This window comes from Ictidomys tridecemlineatus, chromosome 6 (assembly GCF_052094955.1).
Source record: "Ictidomys tridecemlineatus isolate mIctTri1 chromosome 6, mIctTri1.hap1, whole genome shotgun sequence".
NCBI classification, from domain to species: Eukaryota; Metazoa; Chordata; class Mammalia; order Rodentia; family Sciuridae; genus Ictidomys; species Ictidomys tridecemlineatus.
In genome coordinates, this window is record NC_135482.1 from 67,919,244 (window position 1) to 67,940,858 (window position 21,615).

At 37.9% G+C, this 21,615-nt stretch overlaps 1 protein-coding gene across 6 annotated transcripts in view; it reads left to right on the top strand.

Moving 5' to 3' along the window:
* Nucleotides 1-21,615, top strand: part of Slc38a1 (solute carrier family 38 member 1) — a 65,242-nt gene that overhangs the window by 16,378 nt on the left and 27,249 nt on the right. For all 6 annotated transcript variants that reach the window (XR_013422960.1, XM_078014840.1, XM_078014841.1 and 3 more), the window contains 3 exons: nucleotides 470-687; nucleotides 9,739-9,814; nucleotides 10,100-10,215. Coding sequence is in view for 5 of the 6 variants with exons in the window: in XM_078014840.1 (XP_077870966.1) it covers nucleotides 566-687; nucleotides 9,739-9,814; nucleotides 10,100-10,215 (314 nt within the window). In the remaining variant the exon portion in view is untranslated. The remainder of the gene's footprint in view (nucleotides 1-469; nucleotides 688-9,738; nucleotides 9,815-10,099; nucleotides 10,216-21,615) is intronic.

A 21,615-nucleotide genomic window follows, 5' to 3' on the forward strand; every position in this document is an offset into this window, starting at 1 on the left:
AGTTGTCTGTCAATCTTTGTTGATGCCACTTGAATGAGGATTTGCATTTTTATTTAACTGGAATTGCTACATCAGGGTGCTCTGTGCCTGTGCAGCCTGCACTCCAGCTATATTATGTGCCCTGTGATCTGACACATTAAAATAACTGACTCGGTTTCATTTTAAACACACGATTTCATAAAAGAGTATCTATATTGCCTGGAGCTGATAAGGCATTCCTCTAAATGTGAACATAAAGGTTATAGGATATGACTCATTTTACAGTTAAAAATAAAGGGGAATTTATGAGAGGCATAAACTTTACAGGTAGGCTTCTATGTTTTGATGTGCAAAGATTTGCCTTAATGCATTCTACTAGCAAAATGTAAAAGTTGCATTATTAGTAAATTTACTGTTTACTTATAATAGTTCATTTTTCATCAGTGGTATTATTCACATGATTAAGTCTTTTAATTTTGCTATATTTCAGGGGTATCACACATATATATTTGCTGCTATCTGCTACTACATACACTCAAAACGAGAAATTTGGACTAATTGTTTTGACTACAAATAACTTCTAAACATGATGCATTTCAAAAGTGGACTCGAATTAACTGAGTTGCAAAACATGACAGTGCCCGAGGATGATAACATTAGCAATGATTCCAATGATTTCACCGAAGTAGAAAATGGTCAAATAAATAGGTGAGTATTTTTCCACTAATATTTTCAATCCAGTGAAAGAAATGGCTTTTAAAAATTATTTCGGTTTTCCGTTTATTCGTTTGAATTATTCATTACTAAAGTTATTCTCCATTTGAAGATGCAATTTGAATTTCTGATGTGACATCTGTTGGGCATAGTCTGCAATAGCAGATGAAGCAAATAGGAAAGTAATTTATTCATCTTTTCAAATCTTTCAATTGAGTCTAATAAAAATGTATACATTGGACCCCAACCAGCCCAAACTTTCAGAAGCTCTGTGCTGATGAATTAGACTGTTGGAATTTCACTGCATCCCATATCTGAATATGTTCTACACTCATTGGTACACATTTGAATCAAGAAGTGGTCCACGTTGCATTTGCCAGTGAACCTATGTTAAAACTAGAATTATGTCATCATTATGAGCATCACTTATAGTGTGGATTTTAAATAATAATAACAACACTTGTGCCCATTTGCCATTATGAGAGTGTATTGGAGAGAAATGGTACATGAGGAGAAAGAAAAATAGAGGGGCAGGAGGGGAAAGAAGGCTGGCTTGGAAGCTCCCACCACTAGATGTGCCCTTGGGCGAGTCCTCCCAACGCTTGGGTCTCTTAATTATAAGAGTAGAACAAACAGTATGTCTTTTAAATGATTTGAGACATTTTCTGACTTACTGATTTTTTAGCTGGTTTATGTGGATCCTTGGCAGGAAGTGGTACGGCTTGAGAGTTAGTGGCTTAGCCTCCTGAAAGTCTAGCAGAAGGAGAGTGGTATGTGTCAGACTATTTATTAGAACACCAATAAGTCACTTTGGTAAGGTCAGCAGGAAATTGGGGTAGGGGGAGATAAGAGCATTTTGTAAGTTAACCAGATATCATTATAAAAATCTTTCTGGTAGTCTGTTCTGTGTTCTCATTTAGTGAGTAACTGAAAGCCCACCAAAGGAATTAGCTGTCACTTAGAACACTTAGAATTTTCATTTTTCCTCTCTAAAATGAATATTAAGTCCTCAACTCATGCCCTTTTCCTTAATAATCATGTAAGTATTATTTATTGTGTTAGATGATGATTGTTATTATTGGACTCAAGTTTACTTACTTTCATTTTTTTTTTTTTTTTGAGTCATACTAGCTGCCAATTCTTGAATGCCAGGTATTTTACATGATACCATATACTCTTACAACTGTGATGCAAGGCGAGTTGTCTTCTGCAAATGAGGAAAATTTTAAAATTCAGTTTACAAATAAGGAAGCCAAGGCTCAGAGAAATAAAATAACTTTTGCATGGGCACATACAGAGCTGTCTAGGTCTGTGTCTTTCTGCTCTTCCCTCTGCCTCTGGTTGTACTTGGGTGTTGGTTGAAAAGCTAGGTTAATGGTTCTGTGCCATTTTGTGCCCTTTACTCCTGGAGTGCTCTGTAGTCACTGCTGACCTTCACTGAACAGTCACAACTGGGACATTTTGGTTTTTAACAAATCTTCATTCTCATAGCAACATAGCCTCGACATCATTTATAACATTCAGTTTAGAATCTGAACTTGATTTTTTTAAGTTTTACTTACTCTAACTGTTAAAGTTTTAGGTGATTTCCATTTGCAGTAGGTGAAAAAAAAAAAATACCCATCCTCATCCCAGACTTGGGCCCTTTGCCCACATGAACTCACTTCCCCGTAGACTATGACTCGGCCTGTGAGCTGGTTCAGAGCTGTGGGTGCTGACCACTGGTTTTGTAGACTTTGGTTCCACTGTTTCCAATGCATTCTGATGCTTTTCTTTCTTTCCTCATTTTATTTTCCTTCCTTCACTGACATAGTTCACAAATCTTATTTTTTTTTTCTGGCTCAAAGATAATTAAATTTAAAATAGCATATGATAACACTGAAGCTAATAAAGGTAACAAAACATAAAACAAACAAAAAACTCTGCCAATCTTAAGGCCCTCAATGGGTGACCTGGCTTATTGCTGGCATATTCTAGTAATCTATGGTTTCTGCAAAAGCTATACCTGAATACTTTTCACTCCTTTTGTAGCTTTCTCACATTTGTGGGAAGAAGGCAGGACCAATTATATGAACCTAAAAAACACACCCCTTCCCAAATAGTGAACTGCCAGGTAATAGTGACTCTTTTTAAGATGCTAGAGAAAATGTTGAAAACAATGCTGAACCCAGATTAGCTGGCATCTAGTTTGCCTGCAAACTCCTCACGGGGATACAATAAGAATTATTATTATTTTTTTCAGTTTCTTTTTTTAATTTATATTTTTTCTTTATATATGACAGCAGAATGCATTACAATTCACAATAAGAATTATTTTTAAGTTTAGTTAATAATAGAGTAGAGACAGGCATGCTCTACTCTGTTATTATAGAGTAGAGCTCTATAATCCTAAAGGTTTGGGAGGCTGAGGCAGAAGGATGGCAATTTTGGGACCAGTCTCAGCAATTTAGAGAGGGTTCAATCCCTGCTACCAAATTAATGATGATGATGATGATGATGTAGTAGAATCCCAGCAGGGTGGTTCACACCCATAATCTCAGCAACTCAGGAGGCTGAAGCAGGAGGATCACAAATTCAAGGCCAGTCTGAGCAATTTAGACCCTGTCTCAAAATAAAAAATAAAACGGACTGAGACTGTAGAGTGCTTGTCTGGCATACACGAGGTCCTGGGTTTGATTCCCCAGTACTGCGGGGGGGAAAAAAAGTGAAAACCAAAAGAGAGCCATTTGAGCATTAAAATATCTACAGTTATTCCAGTTCAATGTTTTTATTTTATTTTATTTTATTTCATGCCCTAATTTTGGGGTTCAATCCTAGAAATCTCTACCTGTAATGACAAAGCTTTCGAAATGTCTGCTAGATCAGGGCTGTAGATAGTTTGATGTGCACATGAAACATTTAGAAACCTTGTTAAAATGCAGACTCTGATTCGGTAGGGCTGGATTGGGGCCTGAGGTTATGACTCCTGGCAAGCTCCCAGGTGATTCCCAAACTGCTGGTCTATGGACCGTACTTCTGAGTAGCAAGCTTTAGGCTCCTTCGAGATGTGAGCCTCTTGAGAGGGACTGTCTCAGTCATCTCTTTCTTCCTTGTACTGATCATTACACTAGACACAGGGGGGACATTCCAAATAATTACTTTTTGAATGAAGGGTGTGTGGGGGGTGTGGGGGGGTGAAGTAGATGGCTGTGGAATTAGACCTGTATGGAATCCTGGCTCTGTCATAGATCTGTGTGATCTTACGTTCTAAGCTTAGGCCTATCCTTGTAAGACAGAAATAATGGAATTGTTGGGGAATGTGTAATGTAGTACTATTTTAGGTTAAGAACTTAGGCTCTGTAATCAGCCTGCTTAGGTTCAAATTCTGGCACAACAGTTTTAGTAATTAGCAATGTAACTTTGGTCAAGTTATTTAATTTCTCTAAAATAGCACGAAAATAGTACCAACCACATGTAATTAATGAAAATAGATGAGAAAATCCACCTAAAGTATTTGGCACTGTGTCTGGCAATAGTAAGCCTCTTAGTATGAGAAAAGTCTGTCTCAATAAAGCTACAACCCTCTTTCTTTGGCAAGGACTCCTTTTTTCTCCACCCCAAAGAGCAACAATATTGCTTTAGGTTTTGGATGACTGCTGGTTATTGCTCTCTTAAATTTGTTGAAATATTTGTAGATTATCCTAAGTGTATCCAGAATACTCTTCAAATATTTCCATACTTATCTGCTACTGTTCTCATTTCTATCTGTGGATAATCATTGTTATGAACCCGGTGTTATTTAACAAAGACTTTCTTAAAAGAACTTGAGGTAACTCCTGTCATCGCATCCTAAATCAACCTTTTTTGGTCTTTATATATTTTTTGGAGTTCATGTAGTGACTTTTTTTTTAAGTCACCGAAGAGGACCCTTGAAAAGTTCTCTCTTCTTTTTTCCTAATATATTTTGTATACTTAAGGGAAGAAGATTCCATAACTTCTTCCCATATTCAGTCAGAATATTCTTCCCTTGCTTCTGTCTTTCCTGTTACAATTAAAGTCTCTTTTCTCCATGTTTAGTGGGGTTCGTTCACCAACCAAGGCTTTCCTGCTTCTCAATCTTCTCTTTAAACGCCTCTGCTATTTCGTTAATTCTTTCTCTTCATTTTTCTGATCCCTTTTTCCGTGCTTGAGGAAGGGTCATGTAAGCTGAGCCACTCAACTCTCTCTTGTCTCTTTTTTGTTCTGAATCCTCAAATGAAGCACTACAATCTAGTAAGAACCTAAGCAATGGAGATTAAAACAGGAAGATTATCTTTCCATTGTACAACTCATCCTTAACTGGATTGTTGTGGTGGTTGATTTATTTTTAGTTTTACATAAGTGCTTTTATGTTGCTTGCTTCTTTTCTCACTACTTACATCCTTCTAAAGATTTTTTTTTTTTTTTTAAATTAGGGGTCACCAAATCACCCGTTGTAGGGTTTAGTTTTGTTTTCACAGAGCAATTGGCTACCTAATGGTTGATCAAATTCTGCTTTATGGGAACAGACTGACCCAGTGCAAACTCTTTACTTTCATCATCCTAAGATCACATGTCAAAGACATTTTATCCCATGGCACATTTTAAGTTAATAAAAAGAAATTTTAAGTCAATTTCATTGTGAGGTCAGTGCTTTTTTAACAAACAGTTGTTTTTTTAAAATGATAAAATAACAGAAACTTGTGATGAGCTGCTTGACCTAGATATTTTGAATGGAATTTTCCACTACAAAAAAGGTTGGTTTTTACCCATTTTTTAAAAAGTTTATAGGAACACAAAGATTTAAAAGCTTTAAATATTTTAAAAATTCTACCTAGTTGATAGGGCTGAGGCAGGAGAGTCACAAATTCAAGACCAGCCTGGGCAACTTAGCAAGAATCTATTTCAAAGTAAAATTGAAAAAAGGCTGGGGATGTAGCTGGGTGGCAGAGCACCTGCCTAGTATGCATGAGGCCCTGGGTTCAATCCTCAGCACTATTATGAAAAGCTAAAGGGAAGAAAAAACACCACAAAGAGAATAAGATATTCTTCTTTAGCTAAATTTTCCTGCAGCTTAAACTACTTCCTAATTCCTAAGTAGACAGTACACACTCAGTTTATATTCCCCGGAATTGCCAGTGTGGGGGTGGAGGCATACAGAAGGAGCTGAAAAGCACAGGGTGCACTATATAATCACTACGGATTCAGGATGAGTAAAGCAGTAAGTAGGTTGGAGTGAGAAAACTGAGTTCAAACCAGAGTGTAGGAAGACTTGTGATCGCTAAGGGTTTTCACTTGCAGGAGGGGACTTACTGGGAGGACTAAGGGCCTCTCTGGGGAGAGGGATTCCTGCCACTGCCTTGTTTTTCATTCTCTGTCCTCGGGAATGCCCTGTCTTGTCTCCACCCACACTTGCGAGAATACAGTGATTGCAGGGGGACCTAAGATCTGAACACTGAGGCAAAATCAAATTAAGCAGCACTTGAAATGGCATGGTGAGGAATTTGTACCTGAAGCTTATTCAGTGGAGAAGCCAGTGGAGATTTTTTTGGGAAAATCTATTAAGTCTTACTGCAGAAAGTGGACCAACAGAGGCAGAGCTGGGGAGTCACTCAGCAAACAACAGGCTTTAATGTATTCCTTAATGGTTGTGCCTTAGAACAGCTCTGTAAATCAGTTTCATCTCCTTCTGCAGTTCCACAGGAAATTGCTGGAGGCCAGGCAGGGACCTTAGTCTTCTGCTCTTCTAGTTGCACAATGTTTGACCCTATTTAATGTGCCCTCCTCCATGTCAGGTTGCCCACATCCTTTTCTTCTCTGCCCACCAGTCCTCTGCCATCGACTCTGAGGAGTGTTGGCCAGGCCTGGTACTGAGATCTGCCAAAATGGTCCATTGATGGGTTTATTTGAAAAAAAAAAAAAAAAAAAAAAGCTCAGGCTTTTCCCTTAATTTGAAAATAATGGAAATTCTCTTTGGAAAACAAGTTTCCTCCACAAGAAAGGCAGATGGGGGACTTGTTAAGTAAAGATTTGGTAGACTTGAGTTCTGGTCATTCAAATTAGCCTGATTACATTCAGTCTTTATGGAACAATAGGACTTATAAATATGAGTCAGTTCCATTTTGGAAAGTCCAGAACCCACACTTCTTTGGGCTGCCAGTCTGGAAGGGAAGGCTGCTTTTCCCTGACCCTCTGCAGCCAGATCTGTAAATCTCAATTCTGTGAAAAGATTTAGAATGTTAAGGACAAAGGAAAGGCCAAACCAGTCCTTAGCAGCAATGCTATACAGCTGTCAGAGTTCAAAAATGCCATGATGCCATGCTGTTGTTAAAAACAAGCAACACTATTTCTCAGGTTTAATGCTTTTAAGTTTCCCCTGGCTAATCCCCCCCCAATACTTGCTTTTCCTTCTCTGGATTCCTTATCTCATCTTCATTTTGCTCAAGCCAACATTTCTGTACTGGTGTTAGCTGCTATGGTCTTATTTCAAGTGGAGCATGAACTCCTATTTCTGGAGACCAGGTTTTCACTGTGGTCCTTCACAGTGACTGGCAGAGTCTGCGGATTGTGCAGTTTATACACATGATGGCTTCAGAGTGAGTTAGTAGTATATATTTTTTCTGGTCTTTGACTTATTCTGGCAAAATAGTATAAACTTGGAGAAGTAATGCCAGGGAGAACCAGATCTCTTGGATTAAAGATGAAGAAGGGAGATGAGTAAAATCGACATCAATGTAACATATGATTCATTTTTTAAAAAAATGCCTTATTGTGAAGTACAACATGACTCAAAAAGTGTTTGGAAATATAATGCACAGTTTCAAAATACATGCTTCTTTAATACTTCAGCTTAGGTGGTTTCAAACTTATTAATGAACAATTCACTGTGATTAGTTCTAGCCATGGTCAGATAATTGATCTCCACACCTAGAAGGACCAAAAAGCAGCCTTAATGTGTATTGAGAATACATGAAGTGGTTTACCTCCTTTGACAAAATTATTTTTTTAACTAGAGATTTTTTTAAAAATTAGAAATTTAGGCCATCAAGTTCTGATACCAACTCTGAATGCATTCAGTGAATCTAATGGTTCTTAGAGCATTTTGAATTTTTGGTTGTATGTGGACACAATGTTTTTTATTTGTTTATTTTTTTTTTATGTGGTGCTGAGAATCGAACCCAGGGCCCCACACATGTGAGGCAAGCGCTCCACCACTGAGCCACAACCCCAGCCCTGAATTTTTTTTTTTAAGAGAGAGAGAGAGAGAGAGAATTTTTTTTTAATATTTATTTTTTTAGTGTTTGGCGGACACAACATCTTTGTTGGTATGTGGTGCTGAGGATCGAACCCGGACCGCACGCATGCCAGGCGAGCGCGCCACCGCTTGAGCCACATCCCCCGCCCCCCCCCCCAGCCCTGAATTCTTACTACTATATATTTGTATGTATCCCATCCCAACTCAGGCCCCTCCCATGCTGTGGAGAGGGATGATTAATGTCTGTTCCTCTCATGCGCTGCTAGGTGCTGGACCCATGTTTTATGCATGCACTCTCTTGAATTCTCCCAGTAGTGCTGTAGGGCAGTGTCATCATGTCACTCCCATTTCACCCTGAGCAGACAGGGTGGGGCATGCCCAGGTCCCCAGACCTGGTAAGGATTTGAACTTAAGTTATGAATCCCGTATGCTTTCTCAAAGCCCTAGCTTTACCCCTAAAGTGTGGACCATGAGCCCTGCCTCCCCTGCCGTAACTTTCTGAGTGCTATAGGAATTAGACTATATAGTGCCTGCACCGCTAATTAGGTAGCCCCAGATCACCCCCATCGCCTCCTCCTGTGACTTGCATATGGTAGATTCTAGAAGAATGTTTGATGGTGAGACAGCTTTTTTTTAAAAAAATTTTTATTCTTTTTAGTTATACATGACAGTAGAATGTATTTTAACATATCATACAATACATGGAGTATACTCCATGTATACTTCCCATTCGTATGGTTGTACATGATGGGGAGTTACATTGTTCATGTATTTATATGAACATAGGAAAGTAGTGTCTGATTTATTCTACTGTCTTTTATTCCCATCCCCCCTTCCCTTCTTTTCCCCTTGTATAATCCAAAGTATTTCTGTTCTCCCTCACCCCTGCCTTATTGTGTGTTAGCATCCCACATATCAGAGAGAACACTTGGCCTTTAGTTTATTGGGATTGGCTTATTTCACTGAGCACAATAGTCTCCAGTTCTACCCTACCAGCAAATGCCATAATTTCATTCTTATTTATGGCTGAGTAATATTCCATTGTGTATATGTACACACATTTTTATTATCCATTCATCTGTTGAAGGGCACATAGGTTGGTTCCATAGCTTAGCTGTTGTGAATTGAGCTTTAATAAACATTGATGTGGCTGCGTCACTGTAATATGCTGATTTTAAGTCCTTTAGGTATATTCCAAGGAGTGGGATAACTGGGTCAAGTTTTCTGAGCAATCTCCATTTATGAAATAGGGAGAGGGAATTTCTATTTAGTAACTCTTGGACTCCTAGAGTATGAATGAACTCAGAAGAAAGGTTGCCTCTAGTATTCTTTAAAATGCCAGGTTTATAGTAGTCTTTCTTGTTATCTAATTTTCCACTTAAAGGAAAATCTACATAAATAATTAACTTACATTGTATGTAATATTGTCATTTATTATGAAAATGATTCAAAATATATAGCTATTTTAACTTAGAGTTGTGTTTCATTTCATCTCAAAATGAGCATCTGTTACAGGTATTTTTTGGTACCAGGTAGAGTGAGGGATATGAGGCAAGGTACCTACTTTGGAACACTCAGCATTTATTTGGTAAAACAAAAATGTAGGCAAGTAATTCTGGTAAAACAAACAAACAAAAAAAATAGGGGGTGTCGAATAGGGCAATACATTTTTTAGGCAACCAGTTGATAAATTTTCATATGTAATATGTTTTGGTAAGCAATAAATTTTTAGTCTTGATGTTAAGCTTGAAATCATTATCATAAGGTTAAATATATTATGCATGTCTTTACAGCAAGTTTATTTCTGACCGTGAAAGTAGAAGAAGTCTCACAAACAGCCATTTGGAAAAAAAGAAATGTGATGAATATGTAAGTGTCATTATAATAAAGTGTACTTATTTTTTAATCACATAAATTGGGACAGTTGTTTTTAATTCATATAGCATGGTACCAAAAACAGAGTTGTCTGTACACTAGGATATTCCTCACATATCCTATGTAATTTCTCCTGAAACCCATTTAAAAAAAATAACTAGCTCAACTCAGAAAGGATTTCCATGCTGGTTCCTAGTAGTGCATTAAAAGCTTTGACCTGATGGGCTTTCCTAGATAGAGATGGACTGACTTAGTGGGAACGTGTGTTTCTTTGTTCAGATCCCAGGAACGACCTCCTTGGGCATGTCCGTCTTTAACCTGAGCAACGCCATCATGGGCAGTGGGATTTTGGGACTTGCCTTTGCCTTGGCCAACACTGGAATCCTTCTTTTTCTGTGAGTATTGGCATGACAGAACTTTCCATTTTTTAGAACTTTTCTGTATACTTATGTTACTACGTAGAAGAAATCGGAAATAATTCTAAGTAATTCATATTTATTTATGTCTAACTTGGCTAAGTGACCAATAAGACTTTTATTTATCGTCAGACTGACTTTCCAAAGGAAGGAAAACCTTTTTATTAATTAAAAAAATTGAAATAGCCTTAAAAAAAAAGATCAAAACATTTGAAAATAGCAGTTTTTCTTGTACTCTTCTTGTCTCTTTTCATATCACCTAAATGGGCAAACTATTAAGATATCTAACTCAGCCAGTCACCACTTTGGTATTTGGAGTGCCATGGAGCATGTACTATCGCCAAAGACAAATTGCAGAGGTGTTTGTAAGAAGTGTGCAAGAAGCAGAGATGAGAAATGAGTTGTACCCTTTCTCTGAGATTCAGTGATAAGAAAATGGCAATTTTCTTTTTGAATAACTTCATCTCCAACTGTTGAATGGGATTTTCTGCAAATGTTGTCAGTTGGAACATGATTAAGACAGATCATAGAATTCATACCAGGAAAAGTGTCCCCCAGCCTGCAGAGCCGTCACATCTCCAGGGAGTGTCAGGGCACCTTCCTGTGTGAGGCAAGGAGCACGTGCGTCCTCTTGGCCCTGCCTGTTCCCCAGTTTTGCACTAAGGCTTCACAGACCTTGCTCTGTTTGGTTCTCATTGTCATGTCTTTCTAATGGTAGCATCATTTTCTTGGAAACAGAGACTACAACCCTACAGATTGTGTGTGTTTGTGTTGCCAAGTACCAGGTTTAAGAGTGATATGACATATTATCATTATTTTCTTTTTTTGGTATATGTGAAACTCTGAGGATGCTGCAGGCATATTGGGTAGTTACACTTGTGATTTTCAGTGCATTGACATGAGACATTTGGTCCCAACTCCTGTTCTAAGTGACGGTGTACTCTTAAGCAAGTGACTGAGCCTCTCTAAGCTTCCCTTTCTTTCTCTTTAAGACAAGGAAATCGTACAAGATAAGATCTCAGAACCCTGCCAACCTCCAAAGCCCTATGGTTCTGTGACTTCTTTCAGTCATTCCAAAGCCAGAAATTCATTGAGTTCATAAATGTGTATTACATTTCTTTCTTTCTTTTTAAAAAGTGATTGTAATATATCAAGTTATATGTTAAAGTATAAAAAGTCAATTACTTGATGGGCATAACAACTTTTGCAGCTCTCGCTTTATTCTGCATCCTGACAGCTCTACAAGGTAGGTACCATACTATCGACAGTTCCCCATTTCACAGATAGGAAACTGAGGCATAGGGAGTAACTTGCAATGGGAATCTCCCTTTGTCACCTTTCTGGGGATTCCCTTCACTCCTCTTCTGTGGTAGAACCCTTGTTTCCTGTATTTCATTTCTTCCTCTTTCTAGTTTTATTTCCTTGCTGTTATTGCTGTGAAAAACATGAATGGGAGTTTCGTGTCTGAAAAATGTTTTGATTCTACTTTCATCTTTTGTTTGTTTTTTTTGTTTTTGTTTTGGAGACATCTCTTTTCTTTATTTTAAAATACAAAACTATAGGAATTGAAATAATATGGTTGTGACATTAAAAAAAAAAAAAGGCATACAAATTGGTGGAACAGAATACGAGCCCAGAACTAAATCCCATATATAGTCAACTGATCTTCACCAAGGATGCAATATTAGACCAAGGAACAACTCCCAGTAGAATTGGGACAACAGAATATTCACATGCATAATGATGAAATTGGACCCAGATTTTATGTCTTACAGAAAAATAAAGCTTGAAATGAACTAAAGACTTAAAAAAAAAAAAAAAAAAAAAGAACCAAGGCTATAAAAGTCCTGGAAAAAAAACAAGAGGGTAAACTCTATGACTGTGGTCTTGGCAGTGATTTCAAAGGAATGATATAAAAAACACAGATAACAGATCAAAAATAGATTAGTGGAGTTGCATCAAATGAAGAAGCTTCTTTTTTTAAAAAAATTTTGTTCTAATTACTTATAAATGACAGTAGAATGTATTTTGACACATCACACATAAATGGAGTATAATTTTTCATTCTTCTGGTTGTACATGATGAAGAATCACCAGTCGTGTAGTCATATATGTACATAGGGTAATAATGTCAAAGTCATTCTACTATCTTCCTACCTCTCTACCCCTCCCCTCCTTCACTCCCCTCTGTCTAATCCAAAGTAACTCTATTCCTTGAAAAGAAGAAATCAATAAACCCAATTAAAAATTCAATGGAAAACATTATCACCAGACTAGACCACTTGGAAGACAGAGCCTCAGGCAAAGAAGACAAAATATATAACCTTGAAAATAAAGCTGATCATGCAGAGAGGATAGTAAAAAACCATGAATTATGGGATAACACGAAAAGACCAAATTTAAGATTTATCTGGCTTCGTCTTTGATTTGATTGGCAGTTTGGCTAGATATAGAACTCTGTATTGGTGATAATTTTCCCTCAGAAGTTTGAAGATATTGCTCCATTGCCTTTGAGATTTTTCTGTTGTGAGATTCCAAATACTTCTGATTCCTAATCTTTTATATATAGTCCAGTTTGGGGTTTTATTTTTTCTGGAAACTTGCTGAATCTCTTTGTTGCAGTGTTGCGCAGTTTCACAGTGACCTTGTGGAGCCGTGCTGTGGGCCTGTTTTCATTTTTTTGTGTGAGCAGTTGATGTGTCCTTTTGAGAAATCCATGGTCTTCAGTTTGGGGAACTTTCCTTAAATTATTATGTTAATGAATTATTTCCTCTTGTTTTTCTTTTCTCTCCTGGAACCATTACCCAGATTTTGGACCTTCTGGACTGGTCCTCCAACTTTTAAAATATTTTTAAAATTTTCATTTCTAATAACATTTAGCTGTACTCCTTGGGATTTGTCAATTTTTTCCCCCAGCTCCTTAGTGACTATATTATTTTTGTTATTAGTTTTTTATTTATAGGAGCTTTCTAAAATACTCTGAATGTTCCCTTTCTTAATGTTATTTTGGTTCTGTCTCAGGGTTAGAAGTCTTAGGGTCATTGTCTTCTCTGAGAATTCTTATGATAGTTTCTCTCCATTGTGGAAAATTTCAAACATAGAATAATATAAAAGATTTTCATGTTCCCTCATCCTATGGCCACAACTATTTAATCAATCCACACCTAGATTGTCTTGAAGCAAATCTCAACCATCGTATCATTTCATCCATAAATATTTCCGTATATATAACATATAAGAACTAACATATAACATATAAGAACTCTTAAAACATAACCATAATATGTCATACCTAAAACCAACAATTAACAGCAGTTCCTTAATATTGAATATCCAACTAATATTTAAATTACTGATGATTTCATATTTAAACAAACCAAAACAGTTGGATTTTTTTCAAATCCCCAGTACTCAAATAAGGTTCATACAGTGCAGCTGTTGGTTATTATGTGTTTGAAGTCTCTTAATCTATACAGGGTCTGCTGTCTCTCTCCTTGTTTTCCGTGTCATTTGTTGAAGAAACTGGACCATTTGTCTTAGAGATTTTCTAAGGATTGCATCCTTTTGTGCAAGTCGATGTTTGTTTTATTGTTTTGGATTCTTTCCTCAGATGTCAGGTGGCTCTTCCTTGTCTGTTATATTCAAGAATGCGGAAAAAGCAAGGCTGACTGGAACCTTGTGGGTGCACATGGGGCCAGTTTGTAACAACTTCACTCAAGGTGCTCTTTATAACCCTTTACCTGAGGAGCCACCAGTGTCAGTTTCTCTATCAAATCTCCTTCCTTCCTTCCTTCCTTCCTTCCTTCCTTCCTTCCTTCCTTCCTTCCTTCCTTCCTTCCTTCCTCCCTCCCTCCCTCCCTCCCACCCAGGGCCTCATGCATGCTAGGCAAGCCCTCTACCACAACCACAGAGCTATGTGCCTACCCCATGTCAGTTTCTCTAGGATGCTTCCTCTTTAGCTCTTTGGATCACACAGAGAAGATCTTGCAATTCCTGCAGGGTCTGGGCCTGGGTGTTGTCTTTCTGGGGACCAAGTCAGAGGAGGGGGCTGTTGGGACTATCACAGCATGCCTGTGTTCCCTGAATCCCTAATTCTCATCACAGTGCCCTATCCCCAAATTGTGCCTAGTTCCTCACCCAGAGGTCTGTATTTTAAACTGTCCAGTATCTTCAAACTCTGTTAAGATGGAGAAAAGAGCGACGGCTCAGCTTTATGGAGGAAAAGCCTGCTCTGGGGGTTCTAGCTGCCCCTTCAAGAGCACTCAACATATTCAGCATATTTTAATTTATCCCTTCCATTGTCCCTTACTTCCAGTAATGCCACCAGAGTGTTTTGAGGATTCTGTGGTAAAAATTGGGTTGGTCTTGGCTCTGTCCACTGTCATTTCAGATTCAGTTCTGTCCACCTTCCAGCTTCTGAAACAATTGTCTTCCTTATCTTCTTATTGTCTCAGCAGCTTTACACCTTGAAAAGAGTAAAATCAAATCCCTTTACTTTTATATTAAAAGGGAGGAGGAGTAAATCCTTGTATCCAATCTACCATTCTTGGAAATCGGTTAATTTTTTTCCACATTTTTTGTTGGTGCATTATAGTTGTACATATTGATGGGATTTGTTGTTATATATTTGTACATGCACACAGTGCAACAATACAATTTGGCCAGTATCACTTCCCTCTTTCCTCACATCAATTGATTTTTAACTATACTGACTTAGGGATAATTGATCTCGTATCTCATGACTCTTTTGCTTCTGAATGAGCAAAGAATTGGATAATCTTGACTTTTATAGTTGAGAGATTTCCCCTAGATGAAAACATTATAGATCATTTAGTTCTTCGTAAGACACAGAAATAGCGAGCACAACACACCAAATCTTTGGTGAAAGCTCCTGACGGTAGTAGTATAAAGAGTCAAACTTAAAAAGTGTCTCATGACATACAGGACTCTCCCACCTTAGAACAAGGACTCGCTCTGTGACTGTTGTAAAACCAGCTGCTCCCACAGCTGCTCAAAGCCAAGAAGCATTTGGCAGGTTCAGGACATTTCATCTGGTACAGGGCCCTGTTCCAGGCTCATGGGCCAACAGGGAAACGGAGCCCAAGACTGTGCAGGCTTCTTTAGAGACGTAGCCGGCAAGGCTCCTCCGTGTCGCGCTGGGGCTGGGGTGGAACTCTTTGCTGGGGTCATCTGGAAACTTGTTGGTGTGGTTTCTTGGCTGAGTGTGGGACTTCTTTTTTTTTTTTTTTTTTTTAACCTAGAGTAATGGCTGTTATTCCTGTTCAACCCACGCATCTAATTCAATTCAATTTGATTCAGTGAGTTCTGCACATTGTAAGACTGCTGTTAGATTTTGCATTTTCCTAAATTCTGAGGTGTTTTGTTTTGTTGCTTTTTTTTTTTTTTTTTCAGTACCAGGAATTGAACCCAGGGGCACTTAACCAATGAGCCCCATCTCCAGCCTATTGTCATTTCTTTATTTAGAGACAGGGTCTTGCTAAGTTGCTCAGGGCTTTGCTAAGTTGCTAAAAGCTGGCTTTGAACTCGAGATCCTCCTGCCTCAACCTCTCAAGTCATAGGTGTGCACTATGGTGCCCGGCTTCTGAGGTCTTATGATGCCTTCTGATAAACAGGAGGTATGCTTGTGCGGAATCTCAATTTACACTTGTTTTGAAGGTATAATTTTCTGTGGGAAACAAATGGGGCCATAGCTGGAGGCAGTAGTAAGGGATATACTGAGACCCAAGTGCTCAGGGCAAAGGGTTCCTATGAATTGAGATTCCATTTCGATTGGGAATCCAAAGAAAAGGCAATAGGTGCCAAAGAAATCTCCTCCCATGTAACTTCTTTATTTTCCTAAGTATCCCCATAATGCTGTCATCACAAAAGTAGGAGTTAAAAGTTAGTATCGACATGAAAGAATGGTGGGTTATGTTTTGTCATGCTTTCTAAATATTTCCATTAAAGGCATGCATTTTATAGAAAATTTATCTCTTTAGAACACATCGTCTCCTTATAATGCTAGGTAAATGAGGTGTTTATTAAGCTATACAGAATCTGATAAAGCGATAGATGATTTTTATTTAAATAATGTATCCCTTAAGTTTACAACTATGAATGAGGACAGTGAAACTCATGACACTTCTGAGATGTTAGAGTTTATTGTAAACAATGAGTGTGTAACTGGACAGGATGGTGCATGAGGCCAGCCTGGGAAACTTAGTGAGACCTTATCTCAAAATAAAAAAACAAAAAGCGGGGTGGAGATAGCAAACCTGGTAGAGCAAACCTGGCTTTAATCTCCATTAACACACACACATTTACACACATGCAAAACATAAAAACAAAAGAAACCCCAGTGAGTGTGTAAATAATCCCTTTGACGTGATACATAATATTGTCAAATAGCATTGCAATCTATACAAAATAATAGTTTGTTTTTTTTTTTTTTTTAAATTTTGGTTGATTAGAATTCCAGACTTTTTTGTCTCTCTCGTTTTCTACCACACTTGGGTCCTGGTTGTGGAAATGCAAATGTATTTAAAACACACTTTGAAAAGTGACATGCAAGGAGAATTTTATTAATCAGTATTAATCTCTGCTGTGAGGGGTAAATGAATGTGTGGTGTGTGTGCATGCACGTGCATGCATATATTAATGTGTAAGAGAAAAGAGATGCAGAGGGTACTAGTAGTGCCTGGTATATAGTAAATATTTGTTCAAGTACTTGGTTATTATTAGACAATAAATAATGGTTAACATATATTGAACTTCTACTGTGTAGGTAACTATGTATACCACGTTATCATATTTAATCCCCCCCAACAGCACAAGGAGGTACATATAGCCCACTCTACAGGTGAACTAAGTGAGGCTTAACAACTTACATAGGATCGTGAGTTAGGATGTAGAGGAAATAGGCTTGCTCGACTCCAGAACCAGTGAGATCAAAAGCCCTGGACTGCCTTTTAGTGTTGCCCTCTCCTTCAGAAACCAGCCCTGCGTGGGTAATGTACAATATGAGAGAAGTTTTATCCTCATTAACGGATGTTTGTAAGTTAATACTTTTAACTTTCCAATATAATTCAACTTTAAAATCACCTTGCAAAATCATCAGTATTCCGGATTTTTATCTTTTGGACTTATCGTGTTAGTATTCCACCAAGAACCATTCTCGTTATTGTAATAAAAACAGCTTTTCAGTATCAAGTGTACCAAACCATAGAGTAAGGGTGGACAAGTTCTTGGTCACAGTGAGTAGAACGTATGCCTACAGTATATTACAAAACCAGTAGAGCAGCTGAACTGCTCAACAGCAACTTTGTATTTTTCATGCTTTTCCTCATGTGCAGTTTAAGGATTTCCTACTGCCTCAGGAGCCCTTGAACTTAATTCCCAGCAAAGAGGTAACTAACTTTTTCTGTTATTAAAAATTGAACACCACATAGTAGCAAAGACACATAAGACCAAGTTCATCATTAGGAAATTGGTTAAATAATCATGGTAGTTTCATAAAATAGAATATAAGATTATTACTAAGGAGTAAAATAGACATGTTTCCCAAGAGCACTTTTACTGTAGATTATAATATTATTATGTGAAAGCAAACGGAATATTGGATGGCAGCGAGTGCAGATGGAGACTATATATTTGTGTACCTCTTGCCCAGAATATCTGAGGGGGTTGGACAAGAAAACTATTGATCGTGGGAACTTCTGGAGAGTGAGAGAGTCTGGGAGTGGAGTAGAGATGGAAAATTTATACTCTTTAAATTTATTTTTGCAATGTACTTTTAGGAGGAAAAAACTAGTTGAAAAAATTGGTCTCTAGAGAACTTAAAACCAATATAATAAAACTCCTTTTCCTCTTACCTAAAGAAAACTTGGGAAAATATTTTTGGTGTCTGTAGACCACAAGAGCTCAAATGAGAAATCAGTGTGGTGCTGCCTGGTCCAAATTCTGTTTTCAACCTTATGCCTTGTGCTTTGGCCATATTGGTTATCTCCCAATCTATAGAAGCTGAGGTGCCTCCACTTCACCCCACCCCCCCTCATCTCTCCATGCTTCTGAATCCTGGCAGTCCTGTAAGGCTCAGGGCAGATGCCATCTCCTCCAGAGGTGCTTCTCTGATCCTCAAAAGTGGAAGGGAGATTTCTCTTCCTTTACTTTTCAGTGTTATCTCTACATTTCCAGTAAGTAAGTAACAGGATGGTAATACTTAACAGAATTCATGTTAAATTTTTCCTTGTTCATTTAAATTGTGATCCTTACCCCCAAGAGGATCTAGAACAGTGCTTGCATATAGGTATTTCTCAATAGAGTCTATTGAAATGAATGAATGATTATGTAAGCATTGTATTTCGCAAAACAAAAAGCAAAGCTTTAGAGCAAAACATTGGCTCTTATCATTGTTGCACTTACAGAGGAGACACAAAGTCAACCAAAAGGTTTAGTTTACCCTCAGATTTTTAGTTGGCCATGGAGATGAAATGATAATAATCAGAAGGTTCTGGAACTCACTGATTATTATTTACTTTCCTTAAGAATGTCTCCTTCATTTGAAAATTCAGAATAGTTCAAAGATTGTTAAGAAATACAGTGTGAGGTTAGTATTGCAAAATGGCATTTGTTGTTAAATTGCTGTTTGCAAAAAGGACAGTAATTGTCATTGTCAGTTTACAGCAATGACCTTCATTTTGTGGTGGGTTGTTTGCTTTCATTGTAGCTGAATTCTTCCCTTTCTCCTAATATTTGCCTTGGTGGGCCATTTGTCATTATTTTATCAATAAGAGAATACATCATTTTGTTGTCTGTATCTAGTGTTTACAAACAAACCAGTAAATAGCCACCTAGTAAGGATAAAATAAAATAAGGGTGTTTGTCAACTGAGATTAGATTACCAGGTCTCTCTTCTCTTTAAATTCAGCATTTTACAATTGCGCCCACATTAAGGGTAGACAGATAAAATTGGAACTACAGACTCATCAACACATGGCCCTAAGTACCTGTTCCTACATTGTGGGACCTAGTTTGTTGTCCTTTCATAGAAATGTTCTCATTTTATGAGGAGGTTTATATTCATTTTAAACAACTACCTCAGCAGAGCTCTATGTCTCTCAGTATCTGTCAGCAAACTCCAGATTGGGTTAGATTGCCCTGTACCTTTGCAAATTTTCTCCCTGTTCTTGAACTGCCATTGCTTGGTTACTTCATATGTATTCTAAAAAATTGGAGTGATGCCTATCAAGATGATAATTTTGCATTTAGTGATAACAAAGATGGTCTTTGTGACATTTTCTGAGCTATTCCTTGTAAATGTTAAGTCCTTTTTTTTCTCTGCACAGTTCCAAGGAAAGACCAAATAGGATCTCGTGATATAAAAATGGGGTATTTAAAGGAGTCAGTAAGGAAACCCTACTCTTCCGGATAATCCTAGGAGGTCCTCGGATAATGGGCATATTCGTCTTCTGTCTTGTCAATCAGTTACTTGTTTTTAAAATTCTTTGAGTTATAGTCATGGTTCCTTAGAAATGATCTGAAAAGTGCTGTCCCTCAGCTGGCAGCAAAAATTATCGGCATCAGGGTCTCTTGTTTGGAAATAATAATCCTGGAACGGGAGAAGTGGCACATTGAGGTTTGCCAGCAGTTGAAATACATGTGAAAAAGGACAGTGGCAGTGCCACTGAGTTCTATTGAAATTCATTGGATTTAGAAGCTTTTCAGAAATAGGGAAGTGGGAAAGTGAGTGTCATGCTAACAATGAGTGTCTATTTTGTAAACAGAAAGAGTTGGCATGAGTAGGAGAAGAGTCCCATCCATTGTTTTAAAAGTTGAACACTTAGCTTATGAGTCATCTATCATGCATCTGATAAGGGGTTCCAAGAATTCAATTCTCTTGGCCTGGAAAGATAGGAATGTGTGTGCGTATGTGTGTGTGTATGTGTGTGTGTGTGTGTGTGTGCGCGCGCGCGCGCGCGTATGTGTGTGTGCACGTGTCCATGCACAAGAGTTCACTTCTTTTGTGCTCAGTTACTTCAGATACCTTGGTGCTAACCCAAGGACAACGGGGTGGCCTCTGTTTGGGTCCACTGTATTTTTCTTAGCTTGCAAAAGACAACTCTACTGTCCATGATTTTAAAAGCATAATTCATCTCCATGATGTGTAGAATGTCTCTTCCATTCACGTTCTGGCTTGCAGGAGACTGGATAGGTATCAGCAGAGTAGGGTAGTTTAAATGTATTCAGAGAGTTAGATTGGCAAGGTTAGCTTGAACTTTTATTACTCAGAGTAGTAGTTGGTTTAATAGATTAGGAAATAGCTCCTGTGTGGACTGGTTAGTTTTGCTTTGTTCTATGGCCACAGACTTCTCCTTATATCAGGCACATGGTATCAAAGATCTACTTCTATATCAAGGGTTGGTCGGCACATGATAGCCCATAGACCAAAGCTACCCACAATCCCTTTTTGTGTGTCTTGCTAACTCAGAAGAGTTTTTATTTTTTAAAAGGTTTTTAAAAAAAGAATAAGATAGTTTTAATATATACATTGTTTCATGGACTCTCTATAACTACCCTATTTATCATCCCCATTTTATAAAGAAACTAAAATTCTCAGAGGTTAAGTGGCTTGCCCAGAATCACACTGATTCCTGGAATAAGGTGAGTATGGCAACATGTCCATTGGGCATTGCTGTTGTACCTCATCTCCTTAAGTGTGCAACATTACCATGGAAATGGAGTGTCAAAGTATGAATGAAACCCCACATCTACCATTCTACTGGGGAAAAGTCCAAAATACCCACCAAGAACTGCATATTTGTCTATTTTAATGGTATGTGGAATTTTTCACCTTTAGAGCATGAAAAGAGGGGCATCATTTTAAAGGGTAAGGATGTAGGTTTGAGGAGAAGAGCAACCAGCAGATGTCCTTATGGAATGCAAGAACAGGAAGGAGGAGGTGTCAGCAGTTATAAATGAAGCACCCACAAAACCCACAGTGCTTTACCAACTATAGGCAAAAACAGGAAGTGGTAGTAGCACACGGCTTTCTTTCTTACTAGTACAACTTCCTCATTTAAGCTCAGACTTCCTGCTAACTTTTTAACCCCACAAAGCTGAACTGGTAAGCTAAACTGGTAAGCTTCTATTTCTGCCTTCATACCTCTTTTAAATACTTCTTTCGTTTTAGGATCATATGAACATTAGGTATTATTTGATTTGGACATCAGTGATACTTTTTCTAGACAAGGGAAAGTACCTAACCCACAGGCTAGCTTAAGAGAAGTTTTGCAGCAAAGAGTTTAGACTGACTTATAAGAAAAGAAATGGAAGGAATTGTACAAATAATTGATACCTACCTGCTGCTCGGCCAGCATTTTA